The following is a 17,135-nucleotide window of genomic DNA, read 5'->3' as shown; positions in this document are numbered from 1 at the left end:
TATATATATATTGGTAGAATTAGTTTAATTTCATGTTTTGTTTAGTTAGTTGAGTATGTTTGGTAGTTTAAGTATGTTAAATAAGGTTTTATGGTGTTTTGGTAGCTGTTTGGAGGTTTGGAATGCTTGGATTGGTGCAAAAAAATAGAAAAAAATTTTTTTGAAAAAAAACAGAGCACCATCCACGCGTACACGTACATGACGCGTACGCGCACTTCCAGCATTTTCGACCATCCACGCGCGCGCACCATGCGTGCGCACGCGTGGATTGAGAAGTTCCAACCTCCATACATTTTTCAAAGAGTTGTGCCTGCGCCGCGCCAATGTTGTGCCTCTGGCACAAACCCCACTTAAGCACACGCGCACATGACGCGTACGCGCCACTCTCGAAATAAGCCAACGACGCGTGCGCGCCATGTGTGCGTACGCGCGGATTTCTTTCTCCCATCCACTTTTCTTTTCTTCTCCTCTTTCCAATTCTTTCCTTCTCCTTTCTTCTTCCCTTCTCCTACCCCTCATCCAACACTTCCAAACACCATGGATAACCATTTATTTTAGTTGGTTAATTAGTTAGTTGGTTAGTTAATTAGTTAGTTTTAGTTTAGCTTTCATTTTATTTTCTCTCTTTTCATCATAAGTGTTGGAGTATTGACTTTGTTTGTTATACATTGCTGCCCTTATTGCCTAAATGCTATTTTAGCATGAATGTTTTTAGATCATCTTTGTTGGATTCTATGATTGAGGTTATATTTTGTTACTTGGTTTTGAGTTCTTCATGCTTACCTTTTGAAAAATACCAAGTGATGAGAATTGTCTTCGAGCTTATAACTCTTTTGAATTGCATGTTGTAGCTAGCCATCATGTGATTTGAACAGTATTCTTTGATTAGGCAATCTCTTGATGGATGATGTTGAGCATTTACCTTAATGCATTATATTTCATGATTATATCCATCCATATGTTTGACTTGAATGCTTTCATGCTTCTCTAATGCTTGTCTTACCTTACAAGCTTACTTAAAGCATCTCAAGCACACTAGAATGAGTACAGTGCATGCTTCTTTTGTGACATAGCTCTTTATACTAATGTGTGTTCTAAACCGCACAATTTAGAATTCACACACCTAATATTTCTTAATGTCACACTAATTCACTCACTCAATTCTAGTGATTTACCTCATTCTAACAATGTATGCTTCCTTGCTTTTATATCTTCTCATCTTATGGTGTTATATTTTTGTTTTTCATAACGAATGCACCACAAGCAACCATGGAAGCGGAAGAAAGAACACATAGCAATCCGGAGAGTCGCCGTACCCCCTTGTTCATCTCCGAGTGCACCGAGGACGGTGCAAACTTTTAAGTGTGGGGAGGTCGTCTGACCAATCGGCGATCTTGGGTGACAAATCTCTAATCCCAACACTTTTGCATTTCGTTTTTAGGTTTTTAGGATTTTTACTTGCATTTTCTTATTTTTGCATATATATACACAACAAGCTTAGTCAAAATAATGAAAATTTTTTCAAGATTTCTATCTATAGGGCACCAATTGATTTGAGTAGAAAACTTTTCATAGAACTTGCTTGAATTATATATATTATGGATCATGTTTTGAGCTAAGAACACAAGCTTGTGAGTTTTGAGCCTAATTGTGTGGTTACATCTTATAACCACTTATTTTCCTTCTTGTGTGCATTAGTCTCTTTCTATGATTGTAATCTTTGATTTGTTTGATTCTTTATTTCCATTATTTTGTGTATTCATACATTTATATGATTGAGGCCATCATTTCATTTAGCTCACTTACTCAAATAGCCTTACCTTTTATCTTCCTTTGTTAGCCAAATTTGAGCCTACGCTTAACCCACTTATTCTTTAATTTAGCACATTACTAGCCTTAAAGCGAAAAACAATAATTGTCCCTTAATTTAGATCTTTGATTAGCTTAGGCTAGTGTGTGTGAGTATCATTCAAGTGTGGGAACCTTAGGACATTGGGTGAATAAAAGGGTATTTTGTATTGTTATTGGAAATATTGGGAATTGGGTACACACTCATGTATTGATCAAATGTAAAACCTTATGCATTGAGGTTCTTGTATATAAAAAGAAAAAAAAATAAGAAAAACAAAAGAAAAAGAAAAGAAAAATAATATGGAAAAGAAAAAAAATAGAAAAAAAAAAGAAGAAAAAAGAAAAATAATAAAAAGGGGACAAAATGCCCCAAAGCAAGGTCCAATAAGATCAATGCATAAGTGTTGTGAAATGAAAAGGGATGCATGAGTATGTGAAAAAGTGAGTAGAATGGGTAGTTAGAGTAGAATTTAATTGTATAGGTTATTATATGGGTTAAGTGGAAAGTTTAAGCTTATCAAAGATTCAAATTCCAAGCTCACTTAACCAAATATGCATCCTACCTTGACCCTAACCCCATTACAACCTATGAAAAGACCTCATGATATATGTATGCATGCATGAAATATTTGTTGATTGTTAGAAGAAAAACAAATCTTATAAAGCATGATTAGGAGAGAATTGAGAGAATCAACCCTAAACACTTGAGTGAATAGAGTGCAAACACTACCGGTGAGGGTTTGATGCTCAATTACATGTTTTCACCTATGATCATAATTTTCATGCAAGTTTGTAAAAATATTTAATAACTCAATTCAATTGTGGATTAGACTTGCTAGTCCTTAGCCCTTGTGCATATATGTTTCTTGGAAATTGATTTATTTTGACCAAGAACTTGCATTCATTTAGATAGTTGTATATAGGTAGATTGCATTTAGTTAGTTTTCATTGAATAAATGTCATACCCTTACTTCATTCTTGGTTTAAGCATGAGGACATTCTTGGTTTAAGTGTGGGGAGGTTGTTAACCCCATTTGTAGGGTTTATCTTGTGCTTGATTTAAGGGATTTTATACCATTTTACCTACATTTATCCATTGAAATAGCATGGTTTTATAACTTCTCCTTTAATTGTGCCTAAGAGTGAAAACATGCTTTTTAGGACTTAAAATAGCTAAATCTAATTCTCCTTGATTCCATTAGATGCCTTGATATGTTTGCTAAGTGATTTAGATTTAGGAGGCGAGGATTGGACCAAGGGAATGTAGGAAAAGCATGTAGAAATGGAGAACTCATGGAGAAATAAAGGAAACGCAAAAGCTGTCAACCCGACCTCTTCGCACTTAATCGGCCATAACTTGAGCTACAGAGATCCAAATGATGCGGTTTTAGTTGGGTTGGAAAGCTAACATCCGGGACTTCGAAACGATATAAAATTTGCTATGGTTGAACCACACATGGTGACGCGTACGCGCATAGTACGCGCACGCGCCGTTGCTGCCACCTGGTTCACTTAAAGCAAAACGTGGCCAGCGAATTCTAAAGCCTTGTGGGCCCAATCCAACTCATTTCTGATGCTATTTAAGCCAAGGATTGAAGGGGGAATGGAGAGACTTTTCATACTTTAGAAGTTAGTTACCATTAGTTTAGTTTTAGCTTAGTTTAGTAGTGAGAGTTAGTTTCTAGAGAGAGAAGCTCTCACTTCTCTCTAGAATTAGGATTAGGTTTAGTTCAATAATCTTAGATCTAGATTTTAATTCATGCTTTCATCTCCTTCTATCTCTCAATTCTTTGTTGCTACATTCATCTTCTTCTATTCTTTTGTTGTAATTTCCTTTATGTTGTTCTTATATTTTGTTGTTGATCTAGTATTGTTCCTTCTACTTTCTTCCAATTCAATAAGAGGTAATTCATGTAGGTCTTGTTTCCTTTAATTGTTGTTGTTAATTCTTTACATTTGATTGTTGTTAGAATTAATTCTTGTTGTTGATTTACTATGATTTTCTTTTGTGCCTTCCAAGTGTTTGAGAAAATGCTTGGTTGGATTTTAGAGTAGAGTTTTATGTTCTTGGCTTGGAAAGGTAACTTAGGAACTCTTGAGTTACTAATGTCCAAGTAATTGATGATTGGGATCCATTGACTCTAGTTCTCACTAATTGAATTAGTGGAGAGTTAGGACTTATGGACTAGGATTGACATAGCTCATTTGACTTTCCTTTACTACTAGTTAGAGGATGATTTAATGAGATTAATCCTTGCCAATTCTCATATTGTGGTTAGTGATTAGGATAGAGATCCTTGACCACCAACCCTTGCCAAGACCTTTTTAGGCCTTAGTTTACTTTCTTACCATTTATGTTTCATGTTTCTTATTAAAACCCCAAAAATAACTCACAACCAATAACAAAACACTTCATTACAATTCCTAGGGAGAACGACCCGAGGTTTGAATACTTCGGTTATTAATTTTAGGGGTTTGTTACTTGTGACAAACAATCTTTTGTATGAAAGGATTATTCTTTGGTTTAGGAACTATACTTGCAATGAGAATTCATTTGTGAAATTCTAAACCATCAAGAATCCGTTTATCAAAATGGCGCCGTTGCCGGGGATCGAACCCGGGTCGTCCGCGTGACAGGCGGAAATACTTACCACTATAAATCACTTAGCAAACATATCAAGGCATCTAATGGAATCAAGGAGAATTAGATTTAGCTATTTTAAGTCCTAAAAAGCATGTTTTCACTCTTAGGCACAATTAAAGGAGAAGTTATAAAACCATGCTATTTCAATGGATAAATGTGGGTAAAAGGGTATAAAATCCCCTAAATCAAGCACAAGATAAACCCTACAAATGGGGTTTATCAGATAACTGACGGTTCATCTTGTTGCTTAGATTAGGTAATTTTATTTTATGTTTAAGCTTTTTACTTTTTATTTTCGAAAAAAATTTTCAAAAATACAAAAAAAAAATTTCTATTATGTTCTTCAGAGTTTTTAAGAATGAATTCTAGAATTTCATGATAATTTGTTGAAGTCTGGCTGGTTATGAAACCATGTCTAAACTTTTGGACCGAGGTTTCAACTTATCATCACAAGAGCTTGTTGATTTATATCAATCTTGCTGTTGAAAGTAATGATCTGCTAAAGCTTGGCTGGCCATTGGCCATGTCTAGTGTTTTGGACCGAAGCTTTCACTGAAAGCTTGGCTGGCTAGTAAGCCATGTCTAATTCCTGGACCGGAGCGTTAGACTAACATTGCATGATTCCTGGAATTCTTATTAAAAATTTTGAATCTCTTTATTTTCTTTTCCATATAATTTTCGAAAAATCACAAAAAAAAATTATAAAATCTTAAAATCAAAAATATTTTATGTTTCTTGTTTGAGTCTAGTGTCTAATTTTAAGTTTGGTGTCCTGCATATTTTTAATTTTCTTGTATTTTTCGAATACATGCATTATGTTCTTCATTAATCTTCAAGTTATTCTTGATGATTCCCTTGCTCTGATCTTTAAATTCTCTTGTTTTGTGTGTTTAGTTGTTTTTCATATGCATTCTCACTTTGTTAGTGTTTCTAATATGAAAATTTTTAAGTTTGGTGTCTTGCATGCATTGTTTGTTTGATCTTAGTTTTCATGATTAGTTGCATTTTGATTATTTCTCATCATCAAAAATTCAAAAAAATTTCAAAACCATGTCTTTTCAAGTCAACAAATACAGAGAATTGAAGATTCAGAACATTCAGCAGAGGAATTAAACAGAAAAAGTTGGGCATTCAAAACGCCCAGTGAGGAAGAAAAACTGGCGTTTAAACGCCAGCCAAGGTACCTGGCTGGGCATTAAACGCCCAAAAGGGTGGTATTTTGGGCATTAAACGCCAGAATGGATACCGTTCTGGGCGTTTAACGCCAGGATGGCACAGGAGGGAAGATTTTGTTTTCAATTCAAATCTTTTTCAAATTTTCATAATTTTTCAAAATCAAATCTTTTTCAAATCATATCTTTTCAATCATATCTTTTCAAAATCAATTTCTTTCCATTTTCTATTTTTTTTTACTATTTTCAAAAATCCTTGCTACAATTGATGATTTAATTCAAAATTTTCAAGTTGTTACTTGCCTATTAAGAAAGGATCAAATTTTAAATTCTAGAATCATGTCTTTTAATTTCTTGTTAGTCAAGTAATCAACTTTAATTTTAAAAATTTCTTTTTTTTAAAATTGATTTTCAATCATATCTTCTCAATCATATCTCCTCAATCACATCTTTTTTAAAATAATTTTCAATCATATCTTTTTTATTTCTAATTTCAAAATCTTTTTCAAAAATCACTTAACTAATTTCTTAAATTCTAATTTTCGAAAATCATCAATCAATTTTTCAAAATTTCTTTTAATTATTTCAAAATCTTTTTAATTTATTTTTGGAAATCACTCCCCCCTTCTAACATTTTCTATTTAAAGGACTAACACTCCTCCTCAATGTGCAATTCAAACCCTATCCCTCTTGATAAGTTCGAATTCTCTCCTCTCTACCTCCTCCTTCCATTCATCTTTTCCTCTGACACATCAAGGAATCTCTATACTGTGATATAGAGGATTCCATACTTTCTTCTCCTCTCTTTCATATGAGCAGGAGCAAGGACAAAGGCATTCTTGTTGAAGCTGATCCTGAACCTGAAAGGACCTTGAAGAGAAAGCTAAGAGAAGCTAAAGCACAACTCTCTGTAGAGGACCTAACAGAAATTTTCAAACAAGAAGACGCCATGGCAGCCGAAAACAACAACAATGCCAACAATGCAAGGAAGGTGCTTGGTGACTTTACTGCACCTACTCCCAACTTCTATGGGAGAAGCATCTCAATTCTTGCCATTGGAGCAAACAACTTTGAGCTGAAGCCTCAATTAGTTTCTCTAATGCAACAGAATTGCAAGTTTCATGGACTTCCATTGGAAGATCCTCATCAGTTCTTAGTTGAATTCTTGCAAATCTGTGACACTGTCAAGACCAATGGGGTTAACCCTGAGGTCTACAGACTTATGCTCTTCCCTTTTGCTGTAAGAGATAGAGCTAGGATATGGTTGGATTTACAACCTAAGGAAAGCCTGAACTCTTGGGAAAAGCTGGTCAGTGCTTTTCTGGCCAAATTCTTTCCACCTCAAAAATTGAGTAAGCTAAGAGTGGAGGTCCAGACCTTCAGATAGAAGGAAGGTGAATCCCTCTATAAAGCTTGAGAAAGATACAAGCAATTAATGAGAAGGTGTCCTTCTGACATGCTTTCTGAATGGAGCATCATAGGTATCTTCTATGATGGTCTATCTGAACTGTCCAAGATGTCATTGGATAGCTCTACTGGAGGATTTCTTCATCTGAAGAAGACACCTGCAGAAGCTCAGGAACTCATTGAAATGGTTGCAAATAACCAATTCATGTACACTTCTAAAAGGAACCCTGTGAATAATGGGACAAATCAGAAGAAAGGAGTTCTTGAGATTGATACTCTGAATGCCATATTGGCTCAGAACAAAATATTGACTCAGCAAGTCAATATGATTTCTCAGAGTCTATCTGACATGCAAGCAGCAACAGGCAGTACCAAAGAAACTTCATCTGAAGAAGAAGCTTATGATCCTGAGAATCCAGCAATGGAAGAGGTGAATTACATGGGAGAACCCTATGGAAAATCTTTCATGGAGAAATCATCCAAATCTCTCATGGAAGGACCAACAGAGGCCTCAACAAGGCTTCAACAATAGTAATGGTGGAAGAAATAAGTTTAGCAATAGCAAGCCTTTTCCATCATCTTCTCAGCAACAGACAGAGAATTCTAAGCAGAGCCACTCTGACTTAGCAACCATAGTCTCTGATTTAATTAAGACCACTCAAAGTTTCATGATTGAAATAAGGTCCTCCATTAGAAATTTGGAGGCACAAGTGGGTCAGCTGAGTAAGAAAGTTACTGAACTCCCTCCTAGTACTCTCCCAAGCAATACAGAAGAGAATCCAAAAATAGAGTGCAAGGCCATCAACATAACCCACAAGGCCGAACCTGGAGAGGAGGAAGGCGCAGTGATTTCCACTGAGGAAGACCTCAATGGACGTCCACTGGCCTCCAAGGAGTTTCCTAATGAGGAACCACGGGAATCTGAGGCTCATACAGAGACCATAGAGATTCCATTGAATTTACTTCTGCCATTCATGAGCTCTGATGAGTATTCTTCCTTTGAAGAGGATGAAGATGTTACTGGAGAGCAAGTTGCTAAGTACCTTGGAGCAATCATGAAACTAAATGCCAAGTTATTTGGTAATGAGACTTGGGAGGATGAACCCCCTTTGCTCACCAACGAACTGGATAACTTGACTAGGCAGAGATTACCTCAGAAGAGACAGGATCCTGAAAAATTCTCAATACCTTGTACCATAGGCACCATGACCTTTGAGAAGGCCCTGTGTGACCTAGGGTCAAGCATAAACCTCATGCCTCTCTCTGTAATGGAGAAGCTAGGGATCCTTGAGATACAAGCTGTGAGAATCTCACTAGAGATGGCAGACAATTCAAGGAAACAGGCTTATGGACTTGTAGAGGATGTCTTGGTAAAGGTTGAAAGACACCACATTCCTGCTGATTTCATAATCCGACATTGGAAAGTGTATGGATGAATCCATCATCCTTGGCAGACCCTTCCTAGCCACAGCAAAAGCTGTGATTGATGTTGACATAGGAGAATTGGCCCTTCAAGTGAATGATGACTCCCTTGTGTTTAAAGCTCAAGGATCTCCCTCTGTAACCATGGAGAGGAAGCATGAAAAGCTTCTCTCAATGCAGAGTCATATAGAACCCCCACATCCAAACTCTAAATTTGGTGTTGGGAGGCCATCATCATGCTCTGAGAATCTGTGAGGCTCCATGAGAGCCCACTGTCAAGCTATTGACATTAAAGAAACGTTTGTTGGGAGGCAACCCAATTTTATTTAATCATATCTATTTATTTTTCATTGTTATTTTATATTTTCTGTAGGTTGATGGTCATGTGAAGTCACAAAAATAACTAAAAAAGCAAAAATAGAATGAAAAACAGTATTAAAAATAGTACACCCTGGAGGAGAATCTTACTGGCATTTAAACGCCAGTAAGGGTAGCAGAATGGGCGTTAAACGCCCAGTCTGGCACCATTCTGGGCGTTTAACGCCAGAAATGGGCACCAAACTGGCGTTTAACGCCAGAAAAGGGCACAGAGCTGGCTTTAAACGCCAGAAAGGGGAGAAAAGCTGGCGTTAAACGCTAAAAATGTGCAGCAACCTGGCGTTTAACGCCAGGATTGGCATAGGAAGGGGCGTTTACATGCCAATATGGTGCAAGGATGAGAAATCTTTGACACCTCAGGATCTGTGGACCCCACAGGATCCCCACCTACCTTCCCATTACACCCTTCCCCAAATACCCTTCACCAATCACCTCAATACCTCTTCCCCAAAAACCCCTCACCTATCACATCCTACCCTCTTCTCCATAATCTCTTCACCAATCCACATCCATCCACCATAAAACCCCACCTACCTCACCTTTCAAATTCAAACCACTTTCCTTTCCAAACCCACCCATACATGGCCGAACCCTACCCGTCTCTCCACTCCTATATAAACCAATCTTCACTCTTTCATTTTCACACATCATACACACTACTCCCCCTTGGCCGAACCATATATCTCCCTCTATCTCCTCCCTTTTCTTCTTCTTCTACTACTTTCTTTCTTCTTTTGCCCAAGGACGAGCAAACCTTCTAAGTTTGGTGTGGTAAAAGCGTTGCTTTTTATTTTTCCATAACCATTTATGGCACCAAAGGCCGGAAAAACCTCTAGAAAGAGGAAAGGAAAGGCAAAAGCTTCCACCTTCGAGTCATGGAAAATGGAGAAATTCATCTCAAGGGTGCATCAAGACCACTTCTATGAAGTTGTGGCCAAGAAGAAGGTGATCCCCGAGGTCCCTTTCAAGCTCAAAAAGGGTGAATATCCGGAGATCCGACATGAGATTCGAAGAAGAGGTTGGGAAATTCTCACCAACCCCATTCAACAAGTCGGAATCTTAATGGTTCAAGAGTTCTATGCCAATGCATGGATCACCAAGAACCATGATCAAAGTGTAAACCCGGATCCAAAGAATTGGCTTACAATGGTCGGGGAAAATGCTTAGATTTCAGTCCGGAAAATATAAGGTTGGCATTCAACTTGCCCATGATGCAAGGATATGCACGCCCCTACACTAGAAGAGTCAACTTTGATCAAAGGTTAGACCAAGTCCTCATAGACATTTGTGAAGAGGGCGCTCAATGGAAGAGAGATTCAAGAGGGAAGCCGGTTCAACTAAGAAGGCATGACCTCAAGCCCGTGGCTAAGGAATGGTTGGAGTTCATCCAACGCTCAATCATACCCACTAGCAACCGGTCTGAAGTTACTATAGACCGGGCTATCATGATCCATAGCATCATGATTGGAGAGGAAGTATAAGTTCATGAGGTTATATCCCAAGAACTCTACAAGGTGGCAGACAAGTCCTCTACTTTGGCAAGGTTAGCCTTCCCTCATCTCATTTGTCACCTCTGCAATTCAGCTGGAATTGACATAGAGGAAGACATCCTCATTGATGAGGACAAGCCCATCACTAAGAAAAGGATGGAGCAAACAAGAGATCCCACTCATGGACAAGAGCATCATGAAGTCCCAGAGATGCCTCAAGGGATGCATTTTCCTCCACAAAATTATTGGGAGCAAATCAACACCTCCCTAGGAGAATTAAGTTCCAACATGGGACAACTAAGGGTGGAGCACCAAGAGCATTCCATCCTCCTCCATGAAATTAGAGAAGACCAAAGAGTTATGAGGGAGGAGCAACAAAGGCAAGGAAGAGACATTGAGGAACTCAAGCACTCCATAAGATCTTCAAGAGGAAGAACAAGCCGCCATCACTAAGGTGGACCCGTTCTTTAATTTTCTTGTTCTTTATTTTTCTATTTTTCGTTTCCTATGCTTTATGTTTATCTATGTTTGTGTCTTTATTACATGATCATTAGTGTCTTAGTGTCTATGCCTTAAAGCTATGAATGTCCTATGAATCCATCACCTTTCTTAAATGAAAAATTTTTTGAAAAATAAAAAGAAGTACATGAATTTTGAATTTTAAAATAGTTTAATGATTTTGATGTGGTGGCAATACTTTTTGTTTTCTGAATGAATGATTGAACAGTGCATATTTTTGAATTTGTTGTTCATGAATGTTAAAATTGTTGGCTCTTGAAAGAATGATGAAAAAGGAGAAATATTAGTTGATAATATGAAAAATCATAAAATTGATTATTGAAGCAAGAAAAAGCGGTGAAAAGCTTGCAGAAAAAAATGGCGAAAAAAAAGAGAAGAAAAGAAAAAGAAAAAAAAAAGAAAAAGCAAGCGGAAAAAGCCAATAGCCCTTTAAACCAAAAGGCAAGGATAAAATAAAAAGGATCTAAGGCTTTGAGCATCAGTGGATAGGAGGGCCCACAGGAATGAAATCCTGGCCTAAGCGGCTAAACCAAGCTGTCCCTAACCATGTGCTTGTGGCGTGAAGGTGTCAAGTGAAAGTTTGAGACTGAGCGGTTAAAGTCGTTGTCCAAAGCAAAAAGAGTGTGCTTAAGAGCTCTGGACACCTCTAATTGGAGACTCTAGCAAAGCTGAGTCACAATCTGAAAAGGTTCACCCAGTTATGTGTCTGTGGCATTTATGTATATGGTGGTAATACTGGAAAACAAAATGCTTAGGGTCACGGCCAAGACTCATAAAGTAACTGTGTTCAAGAATCAACATACTGAACTAGGAGAATCAATAACACTATCTGAATTCTAAGTTCCTATAGATAGGGGTGGCAAAACGGGTCGAGCCCGTCGGGTCGATCCGCTAAACCCGCTAAAAAAGGCGGGTCGGGCTAGGATTTGGAGCCCGCCAAATTAAAAAAACCCGCTAAACCCGCACCGCCAAATTGGCGGGTTTTGGCGGGGCGGGGCGGGCCGGTCCGCCGGGTCGAAGATTTTTATTTTTCTTTTTTTATTAAATAAAAGAGTGATTACTATTATAAAATTAATAATTATAGAATTTTTAAACACTTTTTTTTCATTTTTTGTTTTTATTCTTCTTTTAGTTATTAACTTTATTTATTTTCATATATATGTTCAAATTATGTGACTTATTTTTTAAAATAAAGATGATTCTATTGATAAATATTATTTTGAACAATTTTATTGAAGTTAAAAATTAAAAAAATAATAAAAAATTATATTATAATTTGACTATTTTTTATTTGTATTAGATTTTTTAATTATTATTTTTTGGTTAATTTTAATAAATTTTATTTTTCAAAAAAAAAAAAAAGATGCGGGCTAGCCCGCCAATCCGCCATAAAGCGGGGCGGGCTAGCATTTTGAACCCATTTTAGTTGGCGGGGCGGGCCGGTCCGCCCCATTTATGGAGCGGACCTAGGCAGGGCGGGGCGGGTTGGGGCGGGCAGGCCCGCTTTGCCACCCCTACCTATAGATGCCAATCATTCTGAACTTCAAAGGATAAAGTGAGATGCCAAAACTTTTCAGAAGCAAAAAGCTAATAGCCCCGCTCATCTAATTAAGACTGATCTTCATAGATGTTTTCGGAATTCATTGTATATTCTCTTATTTTTATCCTACTTTGTTTTTAGTTGCTTGGGGACAAGCAACAATTTAAGTTTGGTGTTGTGATGAGCGGATAATTTATACACTTTTCGGCATTATTTTTAGTATGTTTTTAGTATATTTTAGTTAGCTTTTATTATGTTTTTATTAGTTTTTAAATAAAAATCACATTTCTGGAATTTACTATGAGTTTGTGTGTTTTTCTGTGACTTCAGGTATTTTCTGGCTGAAATTGAGGTACCTGAGCAAAAATCTGATTCAGAGGCTGAAAAATGACTGCAGATGCTGTTGGATTCTGACCTCCCTGCACTCAAAGTGGATTTTCTGGAGCTACAGAAGCCCAATTAATGCGCTCTCAATTGCGTTGGAAAGTAGACATCCTGGAATTTCCAGCAATATATAATAGTTCATACTTTTCCCGAGATTTGATGGCCCAAACCGGCGTTCCAAATCAGCATAAAAATTTTGGCGTCAAAACGCCAGAACTGGCATAAAAGCTGGAGTTAAACGCCCAAACTGGTACAAAAGCTGGCGTTTAACTACAAGAAAAGTCTCTACATGTGAAAGCTTCAATGCTCAGCCCAAGCACACATCAAGTGGGCCCAGAAGAAGATTTCTGCATTAATTACTTATTTCTGTAACCCTAGGCTACTAGTTCTCCATAAATAGGACCTTTTGCTATTGTATTTTCATCTTTGATTAGCCTTATGCTACCTTAGACGCTTTTGGGGGCTGGCCTCACGGCCATGCCTAAACCTTGTTCTTATGTATTTTCAACGGTGGAGTTTCTACACACCATAGATTAAGGTGTGGAGCTCTGCTGTTCCTCATGAATTAATGCAAAGTACTATTGTTTTTCTATTCAACTCAAGCCTATTTCTTCTCTAAGATATACACTCGTTCTTCAACCTGACGAATGTGATGATCCGTGACACTCATCATCATTCTCATCTATAAACGCGTGCCTGACAACCACTTCCGTTCTACTTGCAATAGCTTGAGTGCGTATCTCTTAGCCTTCTGGTTCATGACGCATGGTTGCCTCGCCTGACAACCAAGCCTTCCATTCCATGAGATCAGAGTCTTCGTGGTATAAGTTAGAATCAATTGGCAGTATTCTTGAGATCCGAAAAGTCTAAACCTTGTCTGTGGTATTCCGAGTAGGATCTGGGAAGGGATGACTGTGACGAGCTTCAAACTCGCGAGTGTTGGGCGTAGTGACAGACGCAAAAGGATCAATGGATCCTATTCCAACATGATCGAGAACCAACAGCTGATTAGCCGTGCGATGACAGCGCATTTGGACCATTTTCACTGAGAGGACGGGAGGTAGCCATTGACAACGGTGAAACCCAACATAAGCTTGCCATGAAAAGGAGTATGAATGATTGGAAGAAGGCAATAGGAAAGCAGAGATTCAGAAGGAACAAAGCATCTTCATACGCTTATCTGAAATTCTCACCAATGAATTACATAAGTATCTCTATCCTATTTTATATTTTATTCATCTTTTAATTATCAATTCTCCATAACCATTTGAATCCGCCTAACTGAGATTTACAAGATGACCATAGCTTGCTTCAAGCCGACAATCTCCGTGGGATCGACCCTTACTCACGTAAGGTTTATTACTTGGACGACCCAGTGCCCTTGCTGGTTAGTTGTGTGGAGTTGTGACAAAGAGTTGAGATTACAATTGTGTGTACCAAGTTGTTGGCGCCATTGATGATCACAATTTCGTGCACCAATTTCTTACCATGAATACTCTGTTTACATTTTACAATGATACTAAAATCGTATAACAAATTTGTAATTTGTACTATTGTAAACATAGGACCTTTCTCCATGAAGTCCATGAGCTTGAAGTTGACCTAGGAGGAATTGAATCGCACCACAAGAAGGCCTTAGGACATTGCGCACTGGATCTCGATTCAGTATCGCTTCCAGAGCTTCTCCATCTTGTGGCGGCACTGGACGGGGGTCTTGGCCGGAAAGGCATTACGGCATCTATGTGCGACGGTGTTGTTGGAGCTTGAATCCGATGGCTCTGAACTCTGAACTTGCCATTATGCCAAGGTAGAGGTGATCTGTGCATGGGCTTGAGGCGGCGCTCACAACTAGAAAATGGATAAATACAGACAGATTTACAGACATATTTAGTCTTTATTACAGACGGATTTTTGGTTACCGACGAAATTACCGACGGATTTTGTCCCTCTGTAAAAGCCCCGTCGGAAATTATTTACCGATGGATTTTTTTCCGTCAGAAAATTACCGACGGATTTTTACTAGTTACCGATGGATTTTTCCTCTGTAAATTCTCCCTCCATTTCCTGAAGGCGACAAACTTACAGACGGATTTTTCGTCTGTAATTACAGACGAATTTTCAGACGGATTTTCTGTCTGTAATTACAGACAGATTTTTAGACGGATTTTTCGTCTGTAATTACAGGTGAATTTTCAAACAGATTTTCTGTCTGTAATTACAGACAGATTTTCAGACGGATTTTCCGTCTGTAATTACAGACGGATTTTTCGACAGATTTTCTGTCTGTAATTTAAACTTTGGAAAATCATGATTACAGACAGAAAATCCGTCTGTAAGGTAAAATAGAATTTTTTTTTTTACTTTTTCTAATTACAAAATAAACTTGTTTTCATACAAAATAAATATAAATTTAATACAAATTTTTATCTAATTTATATTCGAATATTTATAATATTTCACAAAATAAACAAATTCATCGTATTAAAAATAAACAATATTTACAATAAATTATTCAATATGAATTGAAGATACAGCTGAAGTGATTTCATTTGTTCTAGGGTCAGCACTTTCTAAAGAAACGCCACAAGGATCTTCTTTAACCAGAAGGGCAAGAACATTGAGTGAGCTCCATGTTTTTGTCACATTGCTGCTTGAATCTCCCAAAGTAACAGCAAAGACAGCATCAAATCCTCCTGCTCCTGGAACTCCAGCCAACAACACTCCTTCCAAGTTCAGTGTAGCATCTAAAAGTTTTGTTTGTGATTCTGGTTCAATCTGCATGAATTGCAAGGAAAGAGTAGTAATATTCTACCAGCAGATATAATTTATAATTAACATCATTCAAACAGAAGAAGCCTAATAATAAGTGTCAAATCAATGAAAGGAACTTACAGGAACACCTGCAGCCTCACCCATTAGGCGCATATGATATCTAATCCCAAGCATAGCTTCTTTTGCACCTAGCAATGCTTTAATAACTGCTTCCTTGTTGGGTTCAGAAGCTTGCTCTATCCACTGCGAGAATTGCATTTTCAACATCAACACAAGAAGAAAAGCAAGAACATGAGAGCCTGAAGTGTAGTCTCAAGAACATGATATCACATATGTGCATTAGAAATTCAGTCACACCACTTGAAACTGAAAACCAGGCAAACAGTAAAGTTGGATATATAATCTCTTTCAAACCCATCAAAAGTCAACTTAATTGTATAAGTCTAATAGTAAAGATGTCCTATCTCATTAAAATAACTAATAAACAGGAATGTAGAAATTTAATCTAATGCAAGGCATACCATAAGGCCAAAATGTTCTAGTTATTTAACAGTGAGCATTATCAACCAGTTTACTCTACATACCATAAGGCCAAAATGTTCTAGTCCTTAGGCTGCTGATTATCACTTCCTTTTTAATCAATGCGGATGAGTTAAACCAGTTACACATATCATAATAAATTAACCTTATGCTAGTTGTTATGTACTTCAACAACCACTACATATTCTCAAAGGTAACTGAGATAAATGGAACAACCATAAATAATCTTGGAGAAGCATCATAGTCATTGTTTTTATATGCTCCTTTAATAAATAATCTTGTATTTTTTCTAGAAATGGAAGAATATAAAACACTCATATAAATCAAATGTGTAATGCAGGATCCAAATTTAATACCTCATGAAAAAATTTAGCTTATTTTTGTTTTCTTATTGTTTTTGGAAAAGGAAGTAATAATTGAAAATGGATGTTATGAACTGTTTGATGAAATAAGCAATGGAAATAGAATCAGGCATCAAGAGCTTGGTGAGCCAAATCCATAACATGATTCTGCATATAACCTCTTGCATGTCTGTTTATTCAATTCCTTTGCAGTAGTGTCACAACAAACACAACTGAGAAGAGGTTTATTATTATTGGCTAGCAGTGTATCACTACTTCTCCCAAAAAATTTAACAAATAAAAGAAGACAATATAAATTATTATATCTCAATTGTACTCAAACTAAACCTTTTTCCATATACCACAATCTAAAGTAATGTAAGTTATTTCTTGATTCCTACTCAGGCGGCTGGTGGCTGGCGGCTGCAACTACTTAGTTGCATTGTAATATGCTATTATTTCCTTTTTCTAATTGCTCTAGGACCATTTGTTTCACTTCTATTTCTGAAATCATCGTTTATAGCAATGATGTGCAAAACAGATTTGATTAAGTATAAACCCCCATTGTTGAATCAATTCATTTGAATCCAATGCTAAAACCAATAGCAGGAATAACCAGCCGTGCTCTGCAGTTATTCAAATCTCCATAGTAAAAGCAATTCCTTGAACAGAACT

At 37.2% G+C, this 17,135-nt stretch overlaps 1 protein-coding gene across 1 annotated transcript; it reads right to left on the bottom strand.

Moving 5' to 3' along the window:
* Nucleotides 1-15,315: 15,315 nt before the first annotated feature.
* Nucleotides 15,316-15,846, bottom strand: LOC148547520 (phosphomevalonate kinase, peroxisomal-like). The gene is made up of 2 exons (XM_088497441.1): nucleotides 15,700-15,846; nucleotides 15,316-15,582 (listed from the first exon to the last, which is right to left on the bottom strand). Exons 1-2 carry the CDS (start codon nucleotides 15,844-15,846, stop codon nucleotides 15,316-15,318), a joined length of 414 nt encoding a protein of 137 aa, XP_088353567.1.
* Between the last annotated feature and the right edge of the window lie 1,289 nt (nucleotides 15,847-17,135).

This window comes from Arachis ipaensis, chromosome B8 (assembly GCF_059453495.1).
Source record: "Arachis ipaensis isolate K30076 ecotype BB chromosome B8, ASM5945349v1, whole genome shotgun sequence".
In the NCBI taxonomy this organism is placed as follows: domain Eukaryota; kingdom Viridiplantae; phylum Streptophyta; class Magnoliopsida; order Fabales; family Fabaceae; genus Arachis; species Arachis ipaensis.
Note: the sequence above shows the minus strand (reverse complement) of the source record. Positions and strands in the feature narration are given on the sequence as shown.

Bases quoted from the DNA above. Each gene is read 5' to 3' on its own strand.
- LOC148547520 (XM_088497441.1), bottom strand. From the start codon at position 15,846: ATGTTGAAAATGCAATTCTCGCAGTGGATAGAGCAAGCTTCTGAACCC. The intron at 15,583-15,699 runs GTAAGTTCCTTT...CAATTCATGCAG, and splicing joins GTGAGGCTGCAGGTGTTCCT to ATTGAACCAGAATCACAAAC.